This window comes from Leptidea sinapis, chromosome 41, assembly GCF_905404315.1.
Source record: "Leptidea sinapis chromosome 41, ilLepSina1.1, whole genome shotgun sequence".
NCBI classification, from domain to species: Eukaryota; Metazoa; Arthropoda; class Insecta; order Lepidoptera; family Pieridae; genus Leptidea; species Leptidea sinapis.
Genome location: NC_066305.1, coordinates 7,614,260 through 7,628,015, shown reverse-complemented (window position 1 = coordinate 7,628,015; position 13,756 = coordinate 7,614,260). Strand labels below are relative to the sequence as shown.

Genomic DNA, 13,756 nt, shown 5'->3' with positions numbered 1-13,756 from the left:
ATACGACAGCAGGAAACTTGTGGAAAAAGAAAGCAATGGACAGAGAGGCTGGAACAAGATGGAGGAGAGGCCGAGATAGATACCTGTATCTTTTCTATATATATATATATATATAGATATATATATAGAAAAGATACAGGCATCTATCTCGTATATATATATATATATATATAATGAAAATGGTCTTACTTTGAGACCCTTTCAAGCCTAAACCACTAATCGTGTCGACATCAAACTACAACATGATCCAGCGGACGTTCAGTAAATATTAATTTTTATGTTATTATTTCAGTGTGTTACACATAATTATTGTTATTGAAATTTATTTTATTTACCTTATTATTTGATTTGATGTAAGTGCACTGATAATCTTATAAATAAATAAAAAATAGGTTTCGAGGAAACTGCTTTAATGTCGAAAGTAGCTTCACCATGACAGGACGCCCGCGCACTCAGCGCTCAAAACAAAGGATTTCCTGTATACCCCCATCCAGTTTTCGCCGCTGAAACCTGCATTAACAGTGTTCGAGACGGCCGTAGAAAAGGTATATGCGGCAGACTGGAAAAACAGTTTCAAAAACTGGTCACATCTTCTGATAAACTTATCTAATAATTGAAACTAAAATGCCGGGTTGCGTAGTAAGACTTTGGAAACATAATACTACAAGAAATAAAAAAAACACTGGGATCACATATCATCAGTAAGTATATTGCATTATATAAATATTAACCATTGAATTTCAATGTAAAATAACACGAAGCGTAAGTTACAAAATTTGAAAGATGCCATTGAGTGTCAAGATGCCCCGCACAAAAGTATCTAATAGTTGCCGTCTTTTTAAATATGTATATGAATTGCAAAATAGTCTCTTGTATGTTATGGCTATGATTAATAAAATTGTATATTAACAACTATCCATTTTAATGATATTGTATTGGTTAAAAATCCTAAAGAACCCAAACACCTTTGAGTATTTATAACAACAATTTCATTATCACATTTCAATCATTTTAAATATTTGTAGACTTTATTGTATTATATATAATATACATGCTCTTTTGCTAGCACAATGGCTTTTGACAATCAAAGTAAAAAAAAAACATTTATACTAATAAGTGAAGAGTTGGTTTTTTTAAGGTTATACGGCGAAAAGAACTAAACCTGGAGCGGAAAATTACTTATACCATAATGCAGCGTGTTACAGAGAAGGTTTAGTATACTATATGTTGGTGATTATCCGAAACCTATATTTTTTGATATAGAAATGCATATATATTCAAAATACAAATAATTCAGCCAACATTTCATTACATAACTAGCTGACCCGGCAGACTTCGTACTACCTCAATCGATAAATAAAAGACCTAAACTTTTGTGTAAAATAAACTTAAAAGAAAGAAAAGTAATCCTTTTTTTTATTTAAACTAATAAAAATATGCTCGGTGTGAATGAAATTTTATAATTATTTTCGATTAATTACACATGATGTTCCATACTTACATAACAGAGTTTTCCTGAAATACTGGCTATTTATAAGGTTTCAATTTGATATTGACAGACACACATAAAGTATACTGATAGATAATTAACAGCTGTAGTTAATCTACCAACTATAGTAACTAAAATTAAGTTTATATTTTCCCTCCTGAGAAAGTTAGAAAGAAATAAAAATTCTAATTAGTTAATCATTCTACAATATTATAATAATTTGATTTCTGAACGACATTTCGACAAGACAATAGGGGACTCCTCTAGCAGTGTAAAAACACAATGTAATATAACAAGTACTAGAATAAGTAATAATTGTAAAATTGCAAACCTGATGCACCAAAACATGCAAGGATTATTAGGTAAAGAACTTGAACTGGAGTTATTTATAAATCATAAAGATATACATATTTTATGTTTAACAGAGCATTGGCTCAGAAAATATGAGCTCATCTTTAACTTCAGTGGTCATCAGGTGGCAAGTGTGTTTAGCAGAGAAAAAGCTACACATGGCGGCTCTCTTATTCTTGTAAGTAAATTATTTAAATTCAAAGAACGAGAAGATATTGTGGGCCTCTCTGTTGAACGTACAATTGAAATAGCCTGTGCAGAGCTCGAGCGCGCCATTGTTGTTAGTATATACAGACCCCCAGATGCAGTATATGAAATTTGTATTGGAGGAGGTTTTATTAAAATTATCTGAGTCTAAGAAGTATATCATGATATGTGGTGATTTTAATATTAATTTATTCGAAAAATCCTCAACCAGTATTAGATTCAGATCTTTATTCAAATCATATGATTTAACCAATATTTTCTTAGAGCCTACTAGAGTAACTGGCACCTCCAAAAGCTGTATTGATAACATATTTACCAATTATAAACCCATTTCTCAGGCAATAATTAACAAACTGAGTTCAGACCACTTTGGTCAGTTAGCCTCTTTTAATATTGAGGTCAATAAATGTCCTAAAATTAAAAAGTTTACGTTTGTTCCTGTGAATAATAGGTGAATGGAGAAATATAGATGCAATGTGTCAGTTAAACTCTCAAATTTGGATTTATTCAAATATAATATTAATCCAAATGAAATGTATGATACGTTATTTAAAATAATTAAAACAGAGTTTGCTTCTATATTTACTTCTAAGACAGTCAAATCAGGTGGTCTCCTGTCATTTAATGATTGGGCAACAGCTGGCATTCATAGGAGCAGACAAAGGCTATATGAACTGTATAGTGAGAGATCATTGTATAATCAAGATGCATCTTTTCTCGAGTATGTTAAAAATACTCTAAATATACCAATATTGCTGTGGGGCAACGCTGCCGATATTAATACAATATTTGTGCTGCAGAAGAGGGCTATTCGCGCTATTTATAACCTAGGTCCTAGAGAATCATTGAGAGCAAAATTCAAAGAAATTAACATCTTGACTGTTGCTTCTCAATATATTCTTGATAATGTAATGTATGTTCATAGGCACATAAGTGAATTTGCCAGAAACTGTCATAACCATAATGTTAACACCAGGAACAGACATAAACTGATGATGCCTACTACTCGGCTAAGTCGAGTTAGTAAGTCTTTTGTGGGGCGATGTATATGCTTTTACAACAAGATCCCAGAAAATGTTCAAAACAAAGGTGTTACGTTATTCAAAAGAATTGTTAAAAAACGTTTGTGTGGTAAAGGTTACTATAACATAAATGACTTTCTTAATGATACCACAGATTGGGAATGGAGCGACCGCCCTCAGGCTATTAAATAATAAGTTTAATTGTACAATGTTACTTTGTAAATGTTACTTTAATTGTAAAACATATTTTTGATGAAAAAAAAAAATGCCCGCTGAGTTTGTTGCGCCCATTCTTCTCAGGCCTGAGGCATTCACTTTGGAATGGGTGGTAGTTTTTTTTGACTTTCAATAAGTGATTTCACATCCTATTTTGAATAAAAATATTTGAATTTGAATTTGACGATTTTTTAATTCCGAGCTATTTCATATGTATTCACCGTTTAAAACTTCTCTGGACTTCCATAAATAATTTAAGACCAAAATTAGTCAAATCGGTCCAGCCATTCTCGAGTTTTACCGAGACTAACGAACAGCAATTCATTTTTATATATATGTATAGATATGACAATTCATACAATGAGCGGGCGCGGGTATTCAATTTATAATATGGCAAAATAACATTTGCCGGGTCTACTTTAACACCTACTGACCGGCTAAGAACTGTGTGGTCAGCCAAACCTTATTTTTTTGGGTTTCAAAATCCATCTTCAGACATTTCGTTTGCAAGATGGACCTGGACTTTGCTGTAAGGTTTGTAGCTGTCCACTGCCCCTATCTATATAATACGAATTTTTTTATCACCTAATATGGAAGTACTTGGAAATATGTACCAACATAAATATTGTTCGATTTTCAAATTCCACATTGAGAACAATAGCCAACAGGCATAGAGATATTAAAGTAATGATAAAATTTTATTTTGAATATAATCTAGCTAGGATAACTTTATTATAACTTGACACAATTTGCCAAATATTTATCTGATTATTTTTTAAGCCCCAAATAAGGTTATTTGAAGCTATGCGATAATTTGTTTTGTTGTTGGACGCCGAAGTAAATATACAATCACTATGAACCTACAACACAAGCTATCATCGACTACGATACTTATGAAGTCAGCACTTTATAAATCATATTGTCATCAATTGTTTCTATATTTTTCCACCAAAACAAATTCGTCACTTAGCAATATAATTTGATGATTAGTCTGAAGGGAAACAATTTATTGACGATCTCATTATTTCTATTACTTACGTCATCTTCAAAAAACAAAATGATGATTATAGTGATAAACAATGTAGTCAAATAGTAATAAATTACTTGTGAAACCTGTATTTATTCGTGTTATTACGCCTTATAACATCACCTTTATTTCTGATTAAAACCATAGTTGCAGAATAAGTAAGATTAATGAATTTAAAATGCACAAAATTCACCTCGACTTGGACAGACTTGGACACTATGGCCTCTTTACTCACCTAAATAATGACATACCGGTTATACCATCAAGTTTAGCTGTGTATCTCTTTTTCTCTCGCGGTGGTGTGTACTTGATTAGGACCTCTCGCTCCCACACGTCGTCTGTCTTTTGAGCATAGCGAAAAATCCTAGTTCTTAGGTTGGTATCATAAACCATGGTCGAACAATTTTGATATGTCTATTTGTGCGTTAGGTAGTAATTTAATATTGAATATGGAAAGTAGAGACAAAGAGAATAATATCATATGGGAGAAAAGTTGAAAAAGTGTCCAGCTTATGCTGTAAAAAACAGTTCAAAACGCTTGCACAATAGCGCTAGTGTACGCACAGGGTATGGTATGAAGTATGTATGAATGTAGCAAGTGTACACGAATTTAAGTATGCCGAGTTAAACATTTTAATATTATTGTCGACTTCGTAAAGTAGTTAATTATTTCAAATTTCAACAATTTGCCTTAATATGAGAAAATGTACGTGATTTTATATTTGGCGCTTCTTTTAATATCTACCCTGATGCTACTGTAGCGCCACCCAAATTTGACGCATTTTGACGGACACTTTTTCATATTTTCTGATGACTACCCTCCATAATATTTAAAAAACTACGGAGCTAATAGCAAGAGTGGCTAACAGTTTACGAATTGTCAATCAAAATCGGTCACAGTCACAATTGATTCGCTATCCTTTTCTATCTTGCTGTATTTCCGTTAGAGATGTTCTTCTCTTTACCGCACTATTTGTTATTTTTTTATAGGTAGAGGAGGACAAACGAGCGTACGGGTCACCTGATGTTAGGTGATCACTGCCCCCCACATTCTCTTGGAACACCAGAGGAATCACAGGAGCGTTACCGGTTAAAGAATGTGTACGTGCTTTTCAGTCGTTTCGTTAGCTACACCACAGTTTCTCAACCTTATTTTGCTCACCGCCCACTTTGAGAATATGTTTTTTTTTTCTAGAGTAATTTCGTATATTTTTTGCCTTTTTAGACTATATTTTTTAATCTACCCACGCCCCATCTGCGCCATCTCAATGCCCCCTAATTTTCTCTGGGTCTTCTACTGCCCCCCGAAAGTCTCAAATGCCCACAAGGGGGCGTTATCGCCCACGTTGAGAACCTATGGTCTACACTCTAGTATATTGTCTCTCTGCATGGATTGCCAAGTCCATTTAAACACTTCAATACTCAAGTTACCAGTATATAATATGTGTGTCAGCGACATTTGCTCTGTTGACATGTCTTATAAAACTCATACGTGCCTGACCGCCACGACATGCGTTGGCTTAAGATATGTTTATACTGTTCTGGACAACGCCACACCCAAGTATGTGATATAATAAAATGTATAACGGCCTTCGCGAAACGTCAATATGATGCTCTCACCTCTAAGCTTTACAATAAGATTCGCGAGAAGACTTTTATCTACACACTAAACAATTTGAGGTAAAAAAGAAAACCACCGCCTATCTTAAGCAATTATCATATTCAGAAACGGAAAGTCACACACACACACACACTCACACCCTACACACTCTGTCTCTCTCTCTAACACACACACGCACACTTTATTTTTATTTATTAAAATTACGTTTCATTTGTCGAGGAATCACTAACCCCAGAAGATAAAGTACATAATTTTGATAGTTATGGATTTTCGCAAAATAACGACTAAGTAATTCAATATTTTTTTATTTTATTATTTATATCATTTCATACATAATCTATCATTTGCGCGTTAACATGTTCGAAAGACACACACACACACACAAACCTAATGAGTCATAAATCTAATACAAGTTTCGACCAAGATTAAACAAATTTACAGACAGAAATTATAGTTTTTTTTTCGGTAGAATAGATTTAGATGTACCAGAGAATAGAACGTGCTCTCAGCATCCGACCAACCAGATTGCTACCAATTCAAATGACGCAGCAACAATTTAAAGTCCATTATTTAGTAATCAACAACATAGAAAGGTTAACTTGTCACGCGACTTCAATGAGAGAGCGCTGTTATTTCTAAAGTTCATTCACTTGATCATTCTAAAGCAACTTTTTTACTTCTGCGGCTTTTAGTATAGACTATATATACCAGAGGCTCCTTTGCACAGGAAGACGGCTAGATTAAGGGTACCACAATGGCGCCTATTTCTGCCGTGAAGCAGTAATGTGTAAGCATTCCTGTGTTTCGGTTTGAAGGGCGCCGTAGCTAGTGAAATTACTGGGCAAATGATATTTAACATCATATGTCTCTATGTATGTTTTTCAAAAATCCTGAGTGGAACTACATTGTATTGGGTATGGCGTATCAATTACCATCAGCTGAACGTCCTGCACGTCTTGAACCTTATTTATCTAAAAAAAAAATATATACAAACGTATAGAAATACAAAGCGTGAGAGAGAGGAGAACGGAGATAGAGCATGATAGAAAAGGTAAGGGAATGTATTGTTATCTACTACACTAGTACCCATTTCGATTGACAGGTCGTAAACAGTCAGCCACGCTTGGCATTTTAGCTTTAGCTAATCCGACTCAGTTTGAAAACGAACAGTTGCTTAAAACGTAGTGAATTTTGGCTATCTCCGTTTTTTACAAGATTATATCCGTCATCTGTTAATCTATCACTTCACGTTCCATACAATTTCTAGAATCGCTAGGCTGAAAAATTAATTTTCTGGTTCCAAAGAGTTTGCACCACATTCCCACATAAATAAATAAATATTATGAATGTTCATTGTCAGTACAATTATGAAAATTTAATATACGTTCACAAAAATCGCCCCTTTCATTATTATAACACAAGAAATAAGGGATCACTTCTAAACTAATTCTAGTAGGCGTTATAAGAGATACAAAATAACTGTATGGGTAAATTTATACACTTTTATAATAAAGTCCTAGTCGCTGTTCAGGCATTATCTATAAATAAATTTAAATGTTATATTAAAAAATGCCTTTATCGTAAATCCCACTACTCCACAGCTGAGTATCAAAGCGATCGGACAGCCTGGTACTAGATTATGATTATTTTATAGCAATAACATTTTTAATAATTGTGTATTTTATTAAAAAGAGCGTAAAAAAATAATGCTGGGAAAAAGTCTTGCGCTGATTCTTCTCTCTCAGAGAAATTTGTGGGCAAAGCGGTGATAGTGCTTGAACTGACATTAAAAACAATTCTAAAGGGATAAATCTTAATAAAATAAATGCCGTCTAATGGCCATTTTTATGTGCATATTAAGTGCATTTATAACGCAAACTACAAAATTCATAACAAACTACTTATCCTTACAGAAATTAAATTTCCTTAAGAGCGGGCAAAGTTTTATTCAAAATAGGAAATGGAATCACTTATCGTAATTCAAAAACTACCACCCATTTGAAAAGGCATGCCTCAGACCTGAGAAAAACAGTCGCAAGAAACTCAGCGGACTATTTTTTTTTTAATTAAATTTCGTTAGAATCAAATTAACGATTGAAATAGCCTGAGGGTCGCTCCATTCCTATTCTGTGGTTTCATTATTAAAGCCGTTTAATAATAAATTATTTATTATGCTTATCAGATCGTTTATGATGTAATAAGATGTTATTTGTACGAGCAAAGTATTAAAAATCACACCGAGACACGGTTTGATTTTCAAGACGTTTCATGTCAAAGATCACCTTCCCTCAAAAATTACATTGCATGACTAAGGTATTTCTTAAGCAATCATTTGATTTATGATATTGTAATTTTTCCATGGGTAAAACCGTACTTCGTAACACCAATGACACATTTATTAACATTACCACAGAATAAATAAAAGATATTACCAAGAAAATAAGCGCCAACAATTAACATTTACTAGCCTTGTTGAGCCGGATAAACCGCAAGGTTATGAATTACTCGGATTAATAGCTTTAGCCAGGAGTTTGTGAATGATATTAAAAAGAAAAACAGAAAAGTTATAGGAACAATTTGTTATTTTTCAAAGTGATAACCCTCACTTCTAGGATTAATTATACAAATTAAATATGAAAATAAAATTTATGAACGATGCGGGACTCAAACCCGCGACTTCTCGCGGTCCGTGCGATCGCTCTTTAACTGAGCCAACCGTTCCAATGACATAACTTGCTATATCTATGTTCAACTTTCATGCTGTGGCTTCATCTACAGGATCTACTTTACAGTTGATAACCTGCTCAACCAACAATATTTGCATATTAGGAAATTGACTTGAGATGTCGCTCTTTCAAATCCAAGTTAATCATTTTGTATGAAGAATGATTATTTAAAGCCATATAAAGATTATTAAGGAGAGGGCTATGATCGGACTTTCCCTGCGAGATCGCAGGAGAGCCAAAGTCACCGTCATAGCCCGAGCTGAAGTGGCAGTGGGCTGGGCACATAGCTCGATGAACAGATGGCCGTTGGGGCAGCAAAATTCTCAAATGGCGACCAAGTACCTACCGGAAGACGCAGTGTTGGAAGGCCCCCCACAAGATGGTCGATGATCTGGTCAGGATCGGTATATAATAGGTTAGATGACGGCAAAGCAGGACCGATCGTCATAGAGATCTTTGGTGGAGGACTTTTTCCAGCAGCGGGCGTCTTCCGGCTGATATGATGAAAGATTATTTGAATTTAAGTAATTCGTAATGTTCATAGCTGGAGGCACTTACCATACGAACCGGAACAGTAATTCGAATATACTTGGAAAGACCAGGTCGTCGGAGGCGGCAAGCCATTTTCGCCCCAGCAATCGGAGCGCTGGCATCCTGCAAGAAAGAACATACATTTAATATTAGATAATTTATACTTCAGATCTCTATCTAAGAGGCCCTCCTCTTGCTACTAGACAACCGATGAAACCAGGTTATTTGTATGTCACTGTGGGTTAGAGTATGTGTATGACTCAAAATAGAGGTTGGCTGTCTGTCAATTTTTTTTCGACGTTTTCACAGCTGTCACAGTCTGTCTCGAAGATCTCCGCGTAGAAATGATCTAAGCTTTTAATATTGACAAAATGGAGGCATCAAAGTATTCCAGAGAACTTGAAAATTTAAAATAAACTTAAGTAAAGAATTCAGCAAATTAAATTATGTGAGTTATTTTATTATTGAATAAATTTATTGTCAGTGATTCCGCGTGTCTCAATTATTATTGATTGCTGAAATATCGTTTTTAAAATTAAACTTTACGTCAAATAATATAATTAAATCCTAAGATTGATATTTATGATAGGTCAATTGAATGGAATGGATATTTAGACGATAATTATGCATGGTACTTGCATGGTCAAAAAAATTTACAGCATTATAATCACTACATAATATATAACAAACTCCTCCGCCGCGTCTATTTGTCGGTCGTTTCGTGATAAAATCAAAAACTACTGCGCTGATTTTCATTCTGTTTTCACCAATAGGTAGAGTGATTCTCAAGGAAGGGCTTAGAATATAATCTGTTAGGAATTTTTCTATACAATAACGATTTTTGTTGGAAGTTTCAGAATAAAATAAGACGTCTGGAAGCTTTAAAAAAACCTGTGTCCTAGCCCTTTGAGATATAACAAAATAATGTACGGTAGCATTGTGTATCTTGTATCTTATATAGTTCTACAGAAAAGTCCGCGATGGCATATCTCTTAAGGATACCATAATTTATATACTATATCTATTTTAATACTTTGGATAATAGGCAATTGTAAAGCGGTAATGTAAAAGCTGTTCACACAAATACTATATTAATCCTTATCAGTGTCGCTCCAGGAAGTCTGCGAACACCCCAGGAGTGTTCTGAACTTCTGGAAGGAGCTGGGCTGGTTGGAATGACTGGCCAACACTGCACGCAAAATGGACCCAATTAAGCGGTCTAATTGCGGAAACAGGAGCCCTTTACCAATATATCCTTATCAGTTTATTACAACATCTATATGTATAAAAATTAATTGCTGTTCGTAAGTCTCGCTAAAACTCGAGAATGGCTGGACCAAATTGGCTAACTTTGGTCTTAAATTAATTGTGGAAGTCCAGAGAAGGTTTATAAGGTGAATAAATATGAAAATACTCGGAATTAAATAAAAACAACGATTTTGATTTTCCTTTGATGTGTCCCCCGTCGTTCAGAAATCAAATTTCAAAAATATTTTAATATGATTAACTAATTAGAATTTTTATATCTTTCTAACTTTCACAGGAGGTAAAAAATAAACTTAATTTTAGGTTTCCATAGTTGGTGGATTACTTACAGTTGTTGACTATCTATAAAATTACTTTTATGTTAATTGATAAAGTATGGCGATGTGTTCATTTAATATAAAGATAATAAAGTTTTAAGATATAAAGATATTTATAAGTACTACGTGCTTATTCATGTGTGTACGCGGAAGAAGTTGCGGGTATCAGCTAGTAATATTATAAAATCATTCATTTCCGACGGCTTTAGTAGTCTAAAGCCGTCGGAAATTGTCACACATGACACCCTAATAATGTAGTCATTATTGGGATGCCGGCTAGATTATGGGTACCACAACGGCGCCTATTTCTGCCGTGAAGGAGTAATGTGTAAGCATTACTGTGTTTTGGCCTGAAGGGCGACGTAGCTAGTGAAAATACTGGGCAAATGAGACTTAACATCTTATGTCTCAAGGTTACGAGCGCAGTTGTAGTGCCGCTCAGAATTTTTGGGGTTTTTCTAGAATCCTGAGCGGCACTGCATTGTAATGGGCAGGGCGCATCAATTACCATCAGCTGAACGTCCTGCTCGTCTCGTCCCTTACTTTCATAAAAAAAAGTGTAAATTTATAAGTAAGACACAACAGTTATTGAGTAAAGTAGATGCATCAATCCACACACACCGTAAATAAAGAAAGGTATTTATTTTGCAAGCATTTTATTAGCGATTATTATGAATATAATTTATTTATTTTAAAGTTTAGTTAGTCGGTTACAGTCTTTATTTTTTTTATGTAATTTTAAATGTGAATATATTTAATAATAAAGTTAATATACCAAGCTGTTGCATAACTAAGTCAGAAACTTCTAGAAGAGATTTATAAATCAAGGATTACCATATGATATTTGACCAAGAGGTGCTAATTTGCAGAAACATTTACAATTTGCGTCAATATTAGATTATAAATAATTTTTGATCATAAATTGCGTTATTGTGGAATTACTTTTTGTTTTTGTTGAAATGACTCATTTTATATGAAGATGAAAAAATTTTATTCTTAATTTCGATGAAGATACGAATTAATTTTATTTGAAAATATTTTGAATAAAAAATTCCGCAGTTTATAGTTTGATGAGTACGAACTTAATGAGAAGGTCGCATCATCATTTCACCCGGAAGACGTGTACTCCTGGACAAAGGACTCCCCTTGAGATCTCCAAAGATCGCCATGATGATCGGTCCTGAGCTGCCCTCATCCAACGTATTCCAGCGATTTTGTCTAGATCGTCGGTCCATCTTGTGAGGGGCCAACCAACACTACGTCTTCCGGTACGTGGTTGCCATTCGAGGGCTTTACTGCCCCAACAGCCATCTGTTCGTCGTGATCTGCCCACTGCCACTTCAGTTTCGCAACCACCTGGGCTATGTCGGTGACTTTCGTTCTCCTACGGATCTCCTCATTTCTATTTGGATCTCGAAGGGAAACTCTCCATTGCCTGCTGAGCGACAATGAGCTTCCACACAAGCTCACATAAAAATAAGTTATTATTATTATTATAATTCACTAGCAGATCATAGATCTGATGCGTGTATATCACTGCACTAATGTTTACAATTTAGTTTTTTTTTAAATGTTAATTGTCAGTTAGTTGAAGTAAAAACAGAACTACAAGTTTAAACAGCGCAAAAACAAAATAAGATCTTCGTAAGATTGTAGCCAATCTGTGTTGTCGATTGTAGAAGTTACCTTTGTGTACTAAACACACCGCGAGGTCAAAGATAAAAGCATCTACGTAAACCAGTTTATGGATAAAGTTTGTAAAAATATTGCCAGCGAGATCTACGCCGTATATGGGATTTTCTTGACAAGTTTATAAAAGTTGTAATCTAAGATTTGTGCAAGGCTTGCGTGGAGGCGGAAGGAACGGTTACAAAACGGCCTAGTCATCAGAGGTTTGATCAAATACCTTGAGGAGTTGGAAGGCAAGATAAGCCGCTTTTCGATAACGCCTCGCCTAGTATCGGAATACTTGGTCTCGAACTCTCAAGTAATTGCCAATAACGCGGTCATCTCGATGGCAAAGACAAATTGGCTTCGAAAAAGCTGTTCGTCATTAATGGAGCACGGCAATACTTCAAACCGGCCCACATTCTAGCGCTGTACAAAGCGCAGGTCCGGCCACACATGGAGTATTGCTGTCATCTCTGGTCTGGCGCACCCCAGTATCAGCTCGATCCATTTGACCGCGTGCAACGCAGAGCTGCCCTAATTGTCGGCGATGCAGTCCTCTGTGAACAGCTCGAGACGACTTGGCGTTGCGTAGAGACATCGCTGCATTGTGTGTTTCTTACCGCATTTATCACTTGGAGTGTTCCGAAGAGCTGTTTCACCTGATTTCTGAACCAACCTTCGAACGATACACCACAAATTAGGATATCATTCCCACCAACTAGATGTGTGGCGTTCCTCCACAGTGCGGTTTTCGAGGACGTTTCTTCCACGTAGAACAAAGCTGTGGAATGAGCTTCTTTGTGCGGTGTTTCCGGGACGATACGACATGGGTACCTTCAAAAAAAGCACATACCTACTAGATAGCCTAGCAACGCTTCTGCGATTCTCTGATGTTGCGAGAGAATGTGGGCGGCGGTGATCAATTCAGGTGACCTGTACGCTCGTTTGTCCTCCTTTTCCATAAAAAAAACTCCACCAAGCTAAAGTGACGTGTATAGAATTATTTGAAAGTATAAGAACGATTTGAAACCTATCCTGCGATCGATACCTGTCCTTCCTACCCACAGATATCAATACTATCAAAGTCACCAAAAGTAATAAAAAAAAGACAAATTCAAATATGTTTATTCAAAATAAGATATTCATTTCAAAAAGTATGCCTCAGACCTGAGAAGAACGTGCGCAACAAAACACAGCGGCCTTCTTTATTCATAAAAATATGGTTACAATGTAATATCGAACATTTTCTATTTGTTTAATTTAAATTGTTGGTTAGTAAAATAAGGTTTTTATTTTTTTTTTATTCAAAACT

At 35.0% G+C, this 13,756-nt stretch overlaps 1 protein-coding gene across 8 annotated transcripts in view; it reads right to left on the bottom strand.

Moving 5' to 3' along the window:
- LOC126976468 (diacylglycerol lipase-beta) overlaps nucleotides 1-13,756 on the bottom strand; it is a 99,333-nt gene that overhangs the window by 28,451 nt on the left and 57,126 nt on the right. For all 8 annotated transcript variants that reach the window (XM_050824806.1, XM_050824807.1, XM_050824805.1 and 5 more), the window contains one exon: nucleotides 9,218-9,313. In XM_050824806.1, the coding sequence (XP_050680763.1) occupies nucleotides 9,218-9,312 (95 nt within the window). In that variant the 5' untranslated portion in view covers nucleotide 9,313. The remainder of the gene's footprint in view (nucleotides 1-9,217; nucleotides 9,314-13,756) is intronic.